The 19,472-nt window shown below is 33.7% G+C and overlaps 1 protein-coding gene across 2 annotated transcripts in view; it reads right to left on the bottom strand.

Moving 5' to 3' along the window:
• The window catches only part of LOC145662607 (phospholipid-transporting ATPase ABCA1-like), a 1,231,974-nt gene that overhangs the window by 519,005 nt on the left and 693,497 nt on the right, over positions 1–19,472 (bottom strand). For both annotated transcript variants that reach the window (XM_081728328.1, XM_081728326.1), the window contains 2 exons: positions 9,325–9,516; positions 3,151–3,236 (listed from right to left, as the gene is read on the bottom strand). In XM_081728328.1, coding sequence (XP_081584454.1) covers positions 3,151–3,236; positions 9,325–9,516 — 278 coding nt within the window. The remainder of the gene's footprint in view (positions 1–3,150; positions 3,237–9,324; positions 9,517–19,472) is intronic.

Raw genomic sequence — 19,472 nt, forward strand, 5'->3', positions numbered from 1 at the left:
CGTTTCATCATGTCTGCAGGTTTCCTCGGGGTACTACCGTTCCATGCCACATTCTCATTTCAATAATCCTTCCATCATTATTCACTTGCCGTAATCATCATTTTCCTTAGCCTAAAGGGTATAATCGTGGGACATAAAACTGAACTTTTTCATCAATTTTTGAGTGTCCTTTTCAATTTCGCCAGACATTTCTGAAAATAAAACATTTTCATCTCTAATATCCGAGCATTCTAAAGAAGATTTGAACTCTGAGAGTCAAGTCTCACCGTATTTACTTCAATGTTTTTTCTATATAATTAAGATCAATCAATAAAGACTTTATTGATTGGAGTTACTGGAGACAATACAGTTATGTTCACACAACATACCAAAAAGCTTCTCATTGTCAGTAATTGATGCAAATGTGGAAAAGATATGCTGAGTTTTGGAGCATTTTCTGAAACTGGTTCGAATTTTGACAAAATTGCTTTATGAATTCCCAAATTTGTCTCGTCAATCCCTACATTTTATGTTATTAATTTTATGTCTTCAACGAGCATTTCATATTATTAAAACTGTTAGTCTTTCCCAGATAAGGACAATCTTCCAGCTAATTCATAAAGTTGTACTGTGTTTTAATGAAGACGGAGTAGTTCCACTTATTTAGAAACTTACACATTGTGTTCTGGAGAATCATTAAATGTGAATTAAGATATTCCGGAGGTAAACAGCCTCCTGACTAGAGTGCAACTTGTACCCCTCTTCAGCACAATATTATAGTGATTTAAATATATAATCCTGCATATGCCACAAATACCAGACTGTCCCAGAAGTCCTGCACCATCAGCACACTGACCTGCATGAGGTAAAACTTCGGAAGGATAGGTGGCGCCACTAGTGAAAACTGTTGGCAGGTATAAAAGGACAGGTTCGTAGAATCAAGTGTAGCGAGTGTTCCCGTAAAGTCAAAAAGGGCAACATGAGTGAGGACCAAATTGCAATTCGAACTGTGCTACGATTTTTGTGGAAAAAAGAGTTAACTGCAAAGGCTCCAGTGGAGGAAATTTGTCGGGTTGAGAACAAAACAGTGTTGAATCAATCCACAGCTTCCGTTGGTTTACAAAATTTACTTCGGGTGATTTAAGCCTCGCAGACAAGCTCCTCAAGGGTAGACCTCAGATGTATATTAACGACGCTCTGCAAGATGCTGTGAGTGCTGAACCACAATCGAGGACACTTGTGTTAGCAAGAATAGTTGGGGCATCCAAATCGACAGTAAACCGCCGATTGTATGCCATAAATTACATCAATAAACAGCCCCGACAAAGTCCTCATGAGCTGACAACGGAGCACGCCCAGTGCAGAGTGACAATTGGCCGGACTTTGTTAGAAAACCCGCGTGATCTACATTTCTGAAAAAGAATTGTGACAAGAAATGAGAAATTGGTGTTTTCGAAAAACCCTGACGCACGTAAACAGTGGGTCAAGAAAGGGACAGGAAGTTCTAGCCAATGTGAAACAGGACAGATTTGAGTTAAAGCTCATGTTGTGTGTTTGGTGGAATATTGACGGGATAATTAATTTTGAGTTTATTTCAGAGGGTCCTGCTGTAACAGGTGAATTGTATTCTGAACAATTACGCCGGGAGTGTGCCATTCTGAACGAAAAATATCCGGCATTAACGAGGAGGAAGAGATTATTGTTGCAAATTGTCAATCCTCCGAGTCATCGCTCTCGAAGTGTGACCAACACCCTGGCTGAACTTGACGGGTTTGAGTTGTTACCTAATCCTGCCTTTAGTCCAGATGTTGCATCCTTAGATTATGGTTTGTTTCTTTCTTTTTCTCTGTGGTTGGCAATTCAGTTCATATGATGAGGTGCATGCTGGCTGTCGCGAGTTTTTCAATTCTAAACCTGCCACCTGGTGTTGACATCAGATTGAACTCTTGTCCAAAAGACGGGCGGAGATCATCGAACACGATAGTCTGCACGTTGCTGAATAAATGTTGGTCTTTGTTTCTGATATTCATGTTTCATTTTCCTTCTGGTATGGTGCACAATTTTTAGGAGAACCTGGTATTCACTTCCTCAAGTAATCTCTAATAGTAACTAGGTGAGTATTTCTTCCCATCATATATCAACTTGGTAACCTTTTCCTTGATAAAATCAGAATTCTCTTACATAACTGATTTTCTAGGTCTCTGTGTACTGTTTAGCGATTTTAAAAGACATTGAAAATTATATAAATTATAGATTATATTCCAAAATTATAATACATTGTTTTGTTAGATCAGTCAGTGTCTAGATGAGAGCAATAGATCATTTTCTAAATACTATGATTTTCAGTTTTAAAATCGTAACATTGGTAAAGTAATTTTCATTTTGCTTTTGTTAAGAATGGTGAAAACAATTACCGTAACTGTTATTAGAAATGTTCACTTTTCGACAGATAAGTATCCAATAAATTAAATCCCTGCATGGAAAAAAAGCTTTCGAGAAAGGACAGTCGTTATATTAAAAATACATAAAATAAACGTAAAGCAAACCAGAACAGTTGTTTAAGAATTTTAATGCTACTTTACACTCCCAGATGGTCTAATGTCTAGCGTGTGCGCCTTTCATGATGTGGTCATGAGTTTGATTTCCGGTGAGGATTAAAATTTGAATGCATTATGGTAATTCGGATTCCACCTTAAATTATAGCCTCAAATATATCTTATATAGTTTGATGGTGAAAAAGGGAATTAAATTTCAACAAACTAACAAGCAAATCATATGGCATGTTATATGATGTAAACGTCAGAATTTTATTGATTGGATTATAGTTTAGCGTGCCTTTCAACACCGAGGCTAAATGAGACGTGGACGTACAATTTAAGATGTAAGAATCACTGTAATGTGTGCAAAATTTCTGAAATATCTAAGCAGGAACCGAAATGCTGACTTCATGCACCAAAGGTGTACACGCTAGTCACTAAACAAGCAGGAATGGTTTCAGAATTTCTTAAATAGATCATGATCCATTGTATTATCACATCCCGTTCTAGGGGTACAGCCTGACATATTTCGTACTTTATTAGCATATATACTGCTACTTCAAAAATAAGTAGAAAATTGGATCCATCTCAAGAATAACTTAAATTCAATTACTCAGAATATGAAACTACTAACCTCTTTTATACTTTAGAATTAAATCCCAAATAGATCTCCGTGCAAAAGGATCAATTCCAGCTGTTGGTTCATCCAAAATAATTACTCTGAAATAGTCATAAATAAATCATTATAAATAAATTGTTAAATCGAACCAAATGGTAATATAACTTCATTCAGTAACTTACTAAATAAGAATGACTGTATTTCTTATATTTTATTTCTATCAAATTTACTTGAAATAGCTTTTATATTAAAATATAATTTTGGAGGCTCAATTTGCATTTGGGCTCAGCAAATTAACTATAGAAGTACTAAGTTCGCTAACGAATAAAATGTATGGAGTTTTGAAAATAAAGGATTTGCTATACGACGTTTTTCGATTTAAGTAAAACATTTGACTGAGTAGAGCATGTAATCCTATGAAATAAATGATCGTATTTCAGTATCCATAGGAGTTGCTTTAGCTTTAGAAATACCTATTCAGAAGACCATGAATAGATTGTTGGTGTTAAAAAAGGGCAAATACCTAGGAAGTAAAATATGATATACCACAGGATTCTCTGTTGGTCCTCTGCTCCTTTTAATAATGATAAACAATTTACGTGTAAATAGCAATACAGCATTAATTCTTTACGCGGATGATACTACACAACTCAATATGAATAAAAATCCTGAAGAACTTTATTCAAAAGCTGAAGGCACATTAATTGAGGCAACATAGCAGATTAATACAAATGCATTTTTTAAAAATAGGCAGAAAACAAGAGGGCAGAATTTGGTCTTAATTAATACAATAATAATGGAAGTATAATGGTAATAAGGATAAATCCCTTATTTATAAATTTCCAACTGATCTAGAAGCAACATTTCAAATATGTGTCACGAACATAAGATGACAGCAAATAATACAATTGTATCATAAACTAGTTACTAAATAACAATAATAATAAATAACGGAAGAAATAATACAGTAAGGATTACTGATAATTACAGTAATAATAATCAGTGAAAGCTCTGCAGAGAGATTTGTAAAAGTTCTCGTAATGGAAAATCTCATTGCAGAAGCTGAACAAATTGCATCGATAACTTTTGCAGGTAATTTTATGAACCTTAATTGTTTGAAAAATATTACAAAGAAAACAGCATGTGATTAAATGTACGAGTGTTTTTACTGCATATGATCGACAGTACACTTCTCGCAATATACTATTTGCATTAAACAAAGTTTGAAATACAGTATTGCAGCATAACTTTATCATGACACCCTGGGCTGCGACAAAGAGGACAAAAAAATCACATTTACTTTTCTTATCTCCAAACAGATGAATCGATTTAGTGTACCTTACGTACAATATTACATCTTTAAACACTAAATTTTTATATCTAAAAAATTTGGTGAGTTGAAGAAAAGAAATATGGGACAAGGAGAAACGTATATTCAAATTATTATATAGATTGCTCGCGTTTGTTATTTATCCGCTTTCCATTTGTAAACAGTTTTGGCTTGGTTTTATCAGAACGATAAGTCTCAATCCAGATTAGGTTTTAGTATATACATTTTTGACGGATCAAATGGGCAAACATACTGATTTAGGTAACTCGTACAATATTTGTTCTTCGAACTGTGAAAAGTTTTAAATGTATATTTTGGCGCAATGAACAAAGACAGACACTGCCTTCAAAAGGAGGGAACTCCGGATCCAAAGGAGGAAAATTGAACATTACGTTATATCATTGATATTGCAATAAGAGTAATAATAATAAGTAGAGCTTTGTGAACGTATAATTATATATAAAATGCTTATAAATAAAAATATATGTTCTAGGTTTAAGTGAGCTTATGTCCACTAAGGGTGAGCCTTTGTCTGCATTGTCAACGTAAGACTGGCAGAGAGTTTATTTCCGGTGAACTTCCAGCCGATGAACTTATGTCGGATATCCGTGAACTATGTAAAATCTCTAACGAATGTTCTATATTTTAAGAAACCTAAAAATACAGTTCTTTATGATATGAAAACTTCATATTTTTCATTTTTAATAGTATACGAGATTTTGCTTTGGGGTGATAGTAGACAAGTATATGATGTGCTAATTTTACTGAAGAAGACTGTCAGAACTGTTGATGAAAAACATGATAAAGAACAATGCAAACCGTTATTTATTAGGTTTACTATAGTGGCAGTAGCGAATTTATGTATTTATCATGTGCTACTTAACACCAAGCAAAACCTTACAAATCTGATATTCGGAGAAAAAGTGCATTTGGAATGATACTAGATGATATAAGAAAATTGATATATCATTTCCTAAATTATTATCGAAAGTTAAAATATTTATTTAGTTGTACAAGGAAGCTGTTTAACAAGATTATATCTTCAATGTAGCAACTGCGTTAAAGGTTAAAGGAACTTCTATGACTTGCTAAGAGAACCCATTTTATTCAGTACAAGCGTTCATGGAATGTGAGGAAAGTGAGTCACAATCTCCAGAATGTCATTTTTTTAAAATAGTTATTATAATTTTTACTATATTTTAGGGATTATATTAATCATCACTTGATTTTTTTTGTATGTAACGGTTGTTTCTTACTGTAACTACCTATTAATTTATACCTTGTCTATTCCTTGCAAAGCTTAATGACAATAAAATATTTTACTCTAATAAAATACGCATCTTAAGCATGATATGCATACACAAAGTAACTTAGTTACGAAGTTCAATACGAAATCATATGACGGATGAAATGCGATTCATTACTGAAGAAAGCAATTTTGTGCAAGTTTGAGATTAGAAGAGTTTTAAAAAGCTTCACAATACGGACTTTTATTTCATAGTTCTCATCCGTTCATCATCATTCGTATATACTTTCTCCAATTATTTGAACAACTGTTATGAGTTTTGGACACCTGCTCATGTAACAATATTGTTTACATCCAACACTACATTCCATAATTCGTGAATCACCAGACAGCTCGCCCCATTCATCAACACATCCTGTCATGTCTCATAAGAAATTTCATATTCGTGTTACTAGAGAGGTTGAACAGCAATCGTTTCAGAGCATTCTGAAATAGTATTTGCCATATTCACTTGGTTCAGCGAGAATATGTGCAAATGGACGTTCCAACTCCATACCCATGATGAAAGATAACATATTGCTTTATGTAAAGTGTGTATTTTTAAGTAAAAAAAAAAAAACACTATAAGAAAACATTAACTTCAATTTTCATTTCAAAATCTTCAATATATTTTTAGGTGATAAAAATTTTTGTTTAAAATTTGTTTCAAGACATTTTTTTTGTTTCAAAATTTCATTTCAAAATCTTTATTTGACAAAAAATTTTATTTACTTTTTTACGCATCTTATTATGTTTCTCTCTTTCAGAATTCCCAGTATCAACATTTCGTGCTTAACATTTTACTTTAAAAAAATAAAGACTATTTCCTGATAAAGATTTTCGTTTAACAACAACTTTAGTTACTTAAGAATTATTTTCATTAAAATTTTAGATTGTTTAATATCATAATTTTGATTTCGAAGTTTTCATTGCAACATTTTAGTTGAGCTTTTCAGTTAACATTTTGTGTTGAAAAATATTTTTTAAATCTGTATTTTTTAAACGATGGCAGCCCCATAAACATAATTTTCATCATGTCTAAAGTTTTAGTTACAAGTCATATGTTGAGAGAGTCCACTCATGACATCATTCTATTACATTACTTCTGTGTGTACGACGGCATGTGTTCCGAGATGGTACATTAATCAAAACCAAGAAATAAGTTATGTCTCAAACTTACAGGTCTTATAGAACAATTTCCAATTAAAGGGTGGGTCAATATACAATTTTAAAATTATAATACGAGTTCATCAAAGTACTCATCCATAAAACCATATGTTGTACGAAGATCGTACGACTTTATGGCTCGTAATTAAGCCATACCTTTGTGGATAAATTTGGAAAAAAACCGTTCACGACGTAAAAAGTATTTCTTAAGTACAATATATTTTTTTGGAAATTTTTAACCGTGAAATGAAATATCATGGACCACCACAATTTACAGAGCAACATACTTTTCTCCTAGAATACACAATAACTACTATTTTAGGAGTTTGGATTGCCAAAACTCTTTCATGCTTTTACCTCCAGGAGACAAAAAGTTCCAAGAAATACTTGATGAATCAACACTTAATTTGGTCAGGATATAGAAAGACAACAGTTAGAAATCTTGTTTGTTGATGGAGGCAATATTTCACGTTCATAACCATAGAGCAAACAGAGTAACAGATAGCGAGAGGCTGTTTTCTGCAATCAGTTAAGCATCTCAAGAATATATTCACGTTTACTTCAATATTTTTACTACAATATGGAATGCTAGAAATCTATTACCCCTTAAATATCAATATTAATTTTGAAAATATCACTCTATGCAAATTCAACCCCCATACGTAGTATACTTGTGACATCGCTACTTGTTACGTTTCGACAATTCCCAAATTTAAAAAGTGATGCTATGCATTCATCCCGAAATTTAAGAAAGACGAATCAATGTATCTATGTCCTATAAAAGAGACTGTACTCCTATATTCATCCATATAACCATGTAAGGTAATAAACCCTCATCAAGGACCTCTCTCATGGCTAAGTGGATAGCGTAGGCACTTTTGGTGTGTGAAAGCTGAGCTCAATTCTCGGAGTAAACTCATGTTGTTCTGATCATTGGTAAAATTCAAGGTCCACGTTTGTATATCCTTGCTGTTGAAAGTAGCATCAAACTAAAAAATCTAAACCTAAATCATTATCAAAGAAGGTAAATTAGATCAAAATATGAGCATATGATAAATCTATTACTTACTTATATTATTTGGAATATTTTACAAATAGAAATGTAGTTGGGCTACCACTAAAGTTTAAAGGAGAATGTATTCACGGTCAAGTAACAATTAGTGCTTTTCTACAATTCACAAATTTAAGAGGCGGGACAATGTGGTCCATCCAAAATTTTAGAAGGGTGACCATAATACTGTATATGTGTTCTATGAAAGAGGATAAATCCCTATACTCATTAATATATCTATATAATGAAGTCTCATTAAAAAAAATGAAAAACGTCAGAAATATTTAAACTTTCAATCTTTGACAATTTTTCCCAATAGAAACGATGATAGAAAACTCAAACTTTTAGGGTACACAGTCTGGTTTTATACTATTTTACCAATGTTTTTTTTTATTAATTTCTAAAATTTATGGTGTGGTCCTATGCTTACTTCCGGATCTTTGAGAGTAAGGACCAAAGAACCCCTGCAAAAGTTAAATAGGGCGTCCTGCATGACGTCACACTACGTAATGAGGTCATGTGGAGTCCAACACTGAACCAGAAGTGAGGTCGATCAACTGCTGGAATTACTACTCATTTATTTGAATAAGTTTTATTGCAATCCAAACTAATTGCATAATAGGTCGAGAACAAATATTAACACTACACTTGAATCTCTGCAACATTACCCAAAAATAAGTTTTCACGTAAGGATCAGTAGATTTTAAGCAATTTAAGGAGTAAAAGAAAGACATTTAGATGGACTGTTCTAATGATCTAGTGACTTACGCAACGCCAATTACGTTTTTTATCGAAATAGTAGAGGAGACAGCTATGTTTCTGAATACTGATCATTCTAACTTAATGATTTGTATTACAATTTCGGCAATATATCGTTGTTTACATCAAACACATTATCTGATTATCTTATGACAAAGGCAGTGATATTTCGCCGAATATCTAACACAGGTTGTTAAAATATAGCTGTTTCCTTTGGTCAGTAATACTTTCCCTAAAGATATGTTTCGTTTAAATGATAAACTAAGTTTGTATTATTCACTGTTTTCAGAGTAGTTTTTCTATGTTCTCTCATTTTTTATCTCGATTTGAGCGGCACGGAAAAATACACTGGTAAGCTCTACTTCCGGCGACATTATATTATAGGTCGAATGGATTACGATTGAGCAATAACATATTACGCAGGTAGCTTAAGTTTGGAATTTTACCCGAATATGACAAGGAACCCTTGTTTACGATGTGTATTGTGTATTTTCCCTAGCCGCTCATTTATGTTTATACAGATACAGTCCCAATACGTTTCTTGTACTACTTTTACCTTGATATACTGTCATGTATCTATGTAAGATTGATACCTACCTGGAACCACCAATAAAAGCACAAGCAATTGACAGTTTCCTCTGCATTCCACCAGAAAGATTTGCAGGTATTTCATTTCGCTTCTCGATTAAACCTACATCCTTGATAATGCCATCTACGTCTTCGTCTTTTACTCTTATTTCATTGCTCTTGATCGCCGAGTAGAACACCAAATGCTCTCTCACGGTCAAACTACATGAACAAAGATATTAAGAAAAAAGTTTTATATTTACAATTAATGCGTCCAACATAATATACGGAATGAGATTTTTTAAACTTAACACAATCACATGACTTTTAAACCAACAGATAAAATACGCTGAAATTTTGTACTAATAAATCATCAATAGAACGCATTAAGTACAGTAAACAATGTTGTCAAGCCAACATAAGTTTTACTGTTTAAATGGTAGTAAGCCAGATAATTCCTCACCTCAAATATATATGTGAAACTAAATCATTTTTCCATTTACAGGATTTTTGTATCCCAAACCGTTCCGAGGATTCGGTAAACGTTGGTAAAGTTTGCAACACTACTTAAATGTTGATATCATTAGTTGCTGCATCACATGATCATCAACTAAAACTTTGATAGCTGTAATTACAAGTTTCCTTAGATAAATAATTTTAAGAAGTGTTGCAAACATGTGAATAGTGATAGAATAGTTACTTTAACGATCTGTATTATTTTATCTGATACCGCCAGCAAAATTTGAAGATTGTTTAAAAATCTCTTTACTTACAAAGAAGAGTTTCTGAAAACATTTTAGTCGTCTTGCTGTTACTATTTGATTTGTTCTAAGCATCTAAATGTGACACGCACGCAATTTGGGATTTAGGGAGAGAGCTATTGTCTTCTATAATGTACAAATAAGAATACTATACCAATGAAAAATGTCAAGTTCTACTTATATACAATAGTCTTATCCCGTCCCCAAGCAAAATCTGAAATGACACTACAGATATAAACATGTTAAAGATTTGCGGCGGCGTATTCGATGAGTAGTCCACTTACCAACTGGACTGCCTGTACACACGCTTGGTGGGTCTGGGAATTACTACCCTTGAATACTTTGTTCTAATGCAACCCAGTGTTTCACCAAACCTCTATAAAAATGTGTAACTGGAGTGACCTATGTGATGAGCATAGCCGAAGCATGCTGTTGACCAAATTATCTTCTGTATTTGCCAAAAGTATTCTTAGCAAAACTTGCAAAGGGAAATTATTTGTAGCGCACAGAAACAAATTTCATGAGCTAGAGTAATGTCATATTAATATCTAATTAGATTGTGATTACAAATAATTTCAACACCACAAATTATGTAAGGACATAACATAATGGCATTTTTATACTAATGATTTAAGAAGCAAGTCGCGCTTTGTCTCTCGTTTAAGGCTAACATATTGGAACTTCAATATATGTTATCCTTTATTTATTTTTCATTTTTTAAGTCTGAAATATTTACATGTTTCGCAATCAGAAATATTTGGAATCTGTTTAAAACTTTATTTGTCTCTTTTCCTATTATTTGCTTTGTATTTTTTCTTGCAAAGTTTATTTTTATGTGTACTTATATTCATTGTATGTTTTTAATGAGATCGGTATTTCGTATTCTTTATGAAAGATCCTGAATGGTAGAATTTCACTTCAGAAAGAAAAAGGCATTTCAATTCAAATTGCTATTTTTTTCTTGCTTGCTTGAGCGTTTTGTCCATTTTGTGCTGTATGCACTATATGAATCACTTCAGAGTTGGTATTTTAGGTTATACACGACATTTGCAATGATCCTATATACTCCACAGGATGGTCAGATCCAATCGTCGAGTACGATGCTACCTGCATAATGTCATAACTTATGGTACTGGTGCATTAATTTTTAATAGACATACCAATAAAGCAATACATAGCCAAAAGATATTTTCTCCTTTTAAGCATTCCATTTACTTGTCATTTTATTAAACGTAAGTAATGTTTACATTCTCTCCATGAGGTTAGTCTCATTAATCCCTTCCTACCAGCTCTTAGAGTTTAGTTTATAAGGCGACTGTGCTCAAAAGGTGACGTCACACTCATTCAAAAAAATTCGCCTTCATGTCTCTTGCACTGTTTCTACTTCTAGGAGTTCTGACTTGTTTTCCGGGCGTTGTTATCGTTCTGATGGTTAGGTGATCGCACAGGTTCTATTTTAAACCAGTGTGTCAATCTTTCTCACGTTTATTAATGGATAATGTTAAGTTAATTAGTATTTTTGATCGCAAAGAAAAATTACACTATATAGAGTATGTTGTACGGAACTGAACTGCATGCCTATCAAGTAACAAATAATATCAACTGTTGTTATTTTTAGAGAAGGTATCCACCGCAACAGGTGACATACGTTATATTTACTGTTTGTATGAGCAGGATCTCACTTTTGATAGCATCAAAATCTTTCCAAATTACCTTTCAAATTACAACAAGAGTCCAGTAAAATGACCTAAACTCTTTGAAAAATTGCTCAAAAATTTGTAACAAAATATCTCAATCTACTTATTGCATTTTTTGATGGATCAGAATAACATTGCTAAGAACAAATATCAAAGTATTAACAAATATCAAGTATTTACAAATATCAAAGTATTAACATAAAATAATTCTTACCCCATATTTTGCATTGCAGGGATAACAATGATCGTTTACAGGTTATCAAAGTAAAGGAAATTCAATTCTCGTCCAAAACATTTCTGTACAAGAAAAAACTCGTTTCCACATCTACGGTTGCAATTAGAGCTTACTTGAAGTACGCTACATCAGTAGATTTAAGTTTCTCCTCCATGCATGTCATGCTAATATCTTTACTTAACACACTCGGTTAATAAAACACAACACTTTATAACCTTAGTTTTGTAAAGAATATGCTCTATTTTGTCTAATACTAACATGCTAGTTTCACCAGGATCTTTCTTCACGGCATCTTCAGTTGCTCTCGTCATACCCATCATCATGTCGAGGGGTACATGTCTTTCTTGAGGACGTGTAATAATTTTTGCTGCCAAGCATTCGAAATTTTCCTTATATATGCTACAATTCTGTCCATTTCCCTATCGGAAAACTGTTCTTGAATTTTTTTGTATAGCCTTAAGGTTCTTCTGCTTCAAGGAATCTACTGTATTATTCGTTTCATGGTATGAAAGTAGTCGTTTTGGTACACACAGGCATTAATCCAGGTAACAGCGCGTAATGATAGAATGTGATGGAAGCGGTATATCTGGAGCCAGAGATTTGATAAGTCGTCTGCTTGAGGGAGCCTTAACAAAATCCTTCTTCACGAGGAACACAAGCGTGTCGACTTTGGAGAAGTTGGCCATGCACGTCTTTCGCCTCTCTGTGAAAAGCGTGTGTTAGGCAAGTGGCATGTGTCACCTATGAGTACGACCCTTTAATTGTGCTGGCAGCTTTGACAACGTAAGGCATTACATCAGTCAAAAAGAGCACTACATCATGTCTTAGCCTTTCAGGCCACAATAGTGTCATCGATATGTCCAAGAGACGACATGTTGCTGAATAGCTCACTGACTTCAAAATTTAAGTTATGAGCAGCAATATTTACTTTTTCCACACCCACTATTACATTAAGATTGTAACGGCCTTCTACATGGCTGGTATCATCAATAGAGACAAAAATATTTTTTTCGGATACTCGTACTCTTACTCTTCTTATAGTGTTTTCATAACAAGGCGAAAGTAGTTCTTTCTCAGAATAGACTCGTCTGAAATATAACGACCTGCATACTTTCACATAAACTCTTTTATTTCAAATTATTCATTTTCCAGATACGAATGTTTACAGAAAGGAAAGCTTCACACAAATCTCCATACAGCAGTTAGTATCAGTACTTGTGGATGATTTCTGTGTAAGCAAAAGTTAGGACGTTATCCTTTTACTAATTTTCTCGATACCACGTACAGATTTGTCATGTCCGATATATTGCTGAACAGTAAATCATTATCTGCTTGCACTTTAACTTCACATGTTTTGTAGAAAAGTATCTGGCTATCAATAGAAACTATATCGCCATCGAATTCTGATAATATTTGTTTCAAATAAGCATCTTTAGCTAGCTTCACCTTCAGCACTTTAAATCCAGTTGATAGCTAAACTCACAAATAGAAGAAACAGAAGTTGCATATTCCTCACCGTGAATATCGGATTATGCAAATGTTCGTACGGAGTGAGTTTTAAAAAAGCAATGTTCAGCTGTATCAACAATTAAGCTGTTGTTTTTCTTTTATCCTCGAATAGTGTTGTTTGCTTTTAATTTTCAAAACAAAATGTTCATTCTAAAATAAACAATGGAAGAACAGTTCCTTCACCTTGATGTGTTGTGCAGATTGTAAATATGAAACAAGATCATGTTTCATTTCTCGATTTTTCAGCCAGGTTTTATTGCGGTGGTAATTAAATATAGACTAATAAGGGAAGTAATAGAAGTGACACCCGGGGATCTGCATGTGTTATACATTGTTAGAAAGGTGACACCGAGTACACCATACATGTGAAATATCTCGCTTGAATGAGGCCTGTAGGGCGAGGGGCGACCATTTGAAGATCAGAACAAGTCACGCTCCGAAACACCAGAAAACCTGGACAAAATAGGCAGCTATGATTTAATTGTTTTGAGACTTGATATGTAGGCTTAAAAGGTAGCTGAATACGAATCTAACATCAAACGTTTACAAATCAAAATGGCGAATCCAACATGGCGGATACAAATTACATAAAAAACAAGCTATGGATCTGAATTCGTATATAGAGATCTAGAGTATATAGAGATATTCGACGTCACTATGTACGAATTGGATACCAAAAGTGTACAATTCAAAATGATGTATTCAAGATGGCGGACAAAATACAAAACACTGCTATGAACTGAAAGCAGGTCAATAGAGGTTTTCGTGGTCACGGAGTAAGAATTCAATGTTAAAACGGGAAAATGCAACATGACGGATCCAATATGGCGGAAAAAGTGCATTGCTGATCCCTGGAGTGCTCAAACGTCAGAGATATTTACCATGATGACAGCGTTGCGGTTACATTAAAAAATCCTTTCACTTGGTTCCACTGCTTTCATGCAACCACTGAATGTGTTTTGCTTCCATCAGTAGAAAGATTTTCTGGAACTGTTCACTGAACATGCATTCCTTACAGGAAACGAAGCACTACTGCACAGGCCTGAAAATGTCTTGAAAATTTATAGCCTCATTTTGAACCAATTCCAGTTGGCACTTTATCGGCCCTTGTTTAGACACACCTGGTACAAAGTAGGTCTAGGTATGCCTGCGCACCATACGTTCCATTTCAAGGTGTCAAGGACATTATTTCTTTTCGACGAGCCCGTAACTGCAAACAGAAAAAATCCTGCATTACATGTTCTTATGTATTTTGTCGTAAAAGCCTGTGTTACACCTGTTTCTTTGACCTCTACCACTACCACTAGTCATTGTGCACTCTTTCCCTCATCCTCTTACATGTATGTTACCTACAATAGTGCATACCTAGGAGCTGTAAGTGTAAACGGCATATATACTAGAAAGACAGTTGTCGAAGCATAACGCATATTGTCACTACAAAACGCGCACCTTTTCACCACCATTGCAATGTTTCAGGAGCATAGCCGTGTTTTCCATTTTGCCCGCCATCATGGATCCACCATTTTGAATTTTACAGTTTTGGTATTTGATTCATACATACTGACGTCGAATGTGTCTACGTACCCAATTTCAGATCCATAGCTTGTGTTTTTTGTTGCTGTTGTAATTTGTATCCGCCATTTTGATTTGTAAACATTTGAGTCAGATTTGTGTTCAGTTATCTTATAAACCTATATATATATATATATATATATATATATATATATATATATATATATATATATATATATATATATATATATATATATATATATATATATACTACATCTTAAAACAATTACATCATAGCTTCCTATTTTATCCACGTTTTCTGGTATTTCGGAGTGTGCCTTGTTAATGATCTTGAAATTGTCGCCACGCCCCCTAAAGGCCCATTCAAGCGAAATATTTTACATGTGTAGTGTACTCAGTGTCACCTTTTCAACGATATATAACATATGCAGAACCCCGAGTACCACTTCTAGTACTTCCCTTGTAAGTAGCGTCAAGTAATATTCAGACAAAACAGATTATTGAACTTCTTTTGCTTCGGCATGCATGCTTGTTTAGGACTCCGCTTTTCGCAAAGCACGAAAACCATTAGATGAAAGATAAATAAGAATCTGAGAAATTTCTTTTAAAGGATAGAGTCATGCACAACTGAAAACTGAATTATCCTAAAAGGACGTAAAAGTTTGGAGAAAACGAACTAAAAATGATGTACAGTTTTCAAATAATTAAAAAAAATAATGTAAAAATAAAAGTGGTAAAATTGACCAAAAAAAGAATCCAAAGAATTACACCTATTTAATCTGAGGAAGTTCATCAGATTTTTGTATGTAGTAATGTCTACGTTGCACTAATAAAAAATGGAATGTCATTAAAATCCGGGCTCTGGTTATGAGTGGGAATCACCGGCTTCGTGTGCTATTGGTAATTAAGGTTGTGCAATTTAAACTAAGCAGAAAACAAAGAAGGTACTTAAACAAAGGGACAGAACATTGAAAAAGTTTCTTGTGTGAGTTTCTTCAAAATGGATAGACTGGTCTAAGTTAATTTTCAGTCATTCAAATGCATAAATATGTGATTTATTTCCTTCTATACAGCATTATTACCCATTAACTGATGATGTAAGCAATATTAAAATATTTTATTTATTTGTAAGAAGGAAAAGAGCATGGTATATAAGTTTACTTACCAGATGTAAACGAAGTACGCTTAAATTTCCATTTTTATAAGCTTGCAATTATTATATATTTTAATTACGTTCTTATTATATATTTTAATTACATTCTTACGCATATCGTATGATTGGCTTCATAAAAATGTAATCATTTTAGCAACAAAATTTATATAGTTCGATTTTTGACGCCAGAAAAGAAGAATGTTAGATAGCCTATCTCGATATCTTAATAGTATTAGCTATCAGTATTATGTTATATGTGATTATAACATAACTACAACAATTTCATAAACATCTGTGTTTAATATGCCATGTTTGACATTGATATTCATCTATAATATTAAGCCACGCGGCGACCGGCAATTTTCAAATATGATAAGGTGTAAATTACAAGAATTTCTTAAAACATACTTCTATATGTTTTTACATATTAGTATGTATTTATTTTCTGTTTCTGTCTCATGAGTAAATTTCTTAGGAAAAGAATTGTAAATACGAAAATTAGAATGAGTAAAACAAAATGTTGTTAAATGGACAAGAAAGTTTTATTTTCGTTTTATTGTTCTTTCTCAATACTAACATTACAAGAAATACCGGGCGTATTCGTCATCAAATTATATTCCTAGAAGAATTCCATTTATAGACACGCGACAATAATTTTGAGCATGACTGTACATAGTTTGAAAATGGCTAGTTTAGGATGTTGATATGAGTCTTAATCTATGTTTCAAGCAGTATTGTGTTCACACATAACAATGACGCCAGAAAAAAGTCAACATGTTTATTAGCCGGTTTTCTGATGGAAATATATCATAGTCTTATTCCTTAATATCTTCAAAGAAATAGAATCTAATAATACTAAATCATGTAATAAAACTATAAGTGAGCAACGGATTCGTAATGACGATTTTACTAGTATATAAGGTGTAACATAAATGCATGGCCAAAAGTGACAAGGTGATTGCGGACATCCAAATAAATAAAAATGTTTCTATAAACATAGGTCTGATGAAGCTTTGTTTTCGAGATACAGGGTGTTCAAATGTTGAGTTCCTCCAATGGCCCACTATGGGGAAAGTAAATCGAAATGTTTAATATTATACGAATGATACAACCAAGGGCATAATGCCTGTGCAAATACATTCATACTGACATAGAGAATGAAACTAATCAACATTTGAGGTTATCGGTTTGACAGTGTTGCAAACCTGGTACAAATGTTATGTTTCCAAATAGCGCTGGACGTTCACACGTTAGTATATGATTACTACTATCAGAACGTCCTAAACATGGAGCAGATTCCATTTCGTTTTCGAAAGACAAGGCTCTTTGAAAACATAACACTTTGTACCAGGTTGGCAACACGGGAAACCAGTGGCGGCTAATGTTAGTGTTGCAGCGTTGCGCAACGACAAAGGATTTCAAGATAAAAGTATTATTTTCAATAGTAGTAAAGAACAGAAAAAAATATTTTTTAATACTCGCATATATACACTTTAAATAACATATTTTTCACTTCTGTAACTGCTCGTTCCGTTAATCCGTTTTAAAAAGCAAAAGATAATCCGTCACAGAGACTCTAATTTATATTGTGTTGCAGCGAGCATACAACTACCAGATTCCTTCAGCGCGGCAATTGGAGCAAATGTTAAGTCTCCTTCCCCTATCTGAGAAGTTAAAGGGACTGGTCGTTGCAGTGCTTCTGCAACACAGCACGGTTTCCAGTGAACGAGAAGGTTTTTCACGCTAAATAAGATTTTCTTAATTTTGTTTTACTAGCAATTAACAAATGGAATTTGTTTTTATGCATTCATATTTTTAAATTACGGGACCATTCTGAAGCAAATCAATATGATGACAATAAAAAAAGTGATTGCAGAATTACAAAATAAGAAAGAAAATATCTAGTAGAGAAGAAAACAAATGAAAGTAGACCCGCATTTACAAGTTAATTCTTAGCTTATATTGATAATGAAGGCTTCTTCTACAGTAATTTGTGGATCAAATATTAATAAGTCAGTATGTAGAATCGCCCCCCACCCCTGTGGATAGTATTTTATTATAAACATATTTCTTTTATAAAATAAGTATATTTCATACTCTTGATAATTTCCACATAGAACTGTATGATTGGTTGAGCTGATTTTTTAGTTTAGCGTCCCTTTCAGCAGCGAGGCTATATGAGACGTGGACCTACTGATTAACGTAGAATCCGAACCACATGAGCTCCCGCCGGGAATCGAACCCGGGTCTCCCACGCCAAAGGCGCGTACGCTAACCGCTTAGTCATGAGGGAGTTCAAACCTGTATGATTGGGAACGCCACATTGAATTTGGGACTAGTTAGCAATGCTCAGGGGCGCAGCCACGAGGGGGTCCACCGGGTCCGGACCTCCCAAAAATTTCAAAACTTGGCTAACATTTCTAAACTTTCTTAACGAACTATACTTGTTTAAACAGAGAAACGATTGATGTACGCTAAATATTTTATTTTACGCCTCATCATGTACTCTTTTTTTCTTATAGAAATAATTGTTCTATGATTTTTTCTAAAAATATAGGTGACAGTAAGTAAGAATTACTTATCGCCTTTTCGGGTGCAATATAAGACAGGTTCCATATTATGTAGACGTATTGGACCTCCCTCAAATACTTTGGATCCCTCCCAGTTAACATTTCTGGGTGTAGAACTGGCAGTGCTGTTTGTTTTGATTTTCTTTGATTTTTGGCTTCTGTTACATGCTGATCCTTCATCTGGTGGGTTTCAAGGTTTCCTTTCCAGAACATATTACATTGGTAAGCGTTGTTTTGCCTCATGTGGAAGTATATTGTGTTCATCGTGCATTGCGTAACAACCAAGACGGATGGATTGGAATGTAGTTTTTTCTTTTACTCACACGTGTGTGTGTTGATGTATGAATATGTGACATTCGGAATTGATATACCAGTACCTTTTTTGTATCAGCTGTTTTGGTTTTTAATTATTAGGTTTAATTTTATTGTGCGTGCTTTAATTCTGTAAATAACCTACAAATTATGAATGAATTGTATACCATGACTTCTGTAAATAACTTACAAAAAACATTGACCAGCTTTCAACTGAGGAAAAATTTGCAATTAAGGCTTAAACAAAACAAGCAAAGGGCAATTCAGGAGAGTGTTCGAAAAACAAATCCAGTTTAAATTTACAGCATATCTTATGGCAGTAGTGTTGTTTACACCAGATACATTTCCTCAATTTATTTTAAATTTTCCTGGGTAAACTGTGAATAAAGTGTGTTCAATGTACATTTT

This window comes from Thermobia domestica, chromosome 10, assembly GCF_964235325.1.
Source record: "Thermobia domestica chromosome 10, izTheDome1.hap1.1, whole genome shotgun sequence".
NCBI lineage: Eukaryota > Metazoa > Arthropoda > Insecta > Zygentoma > Lepismatidae > Thermobia > Thermobia domestica.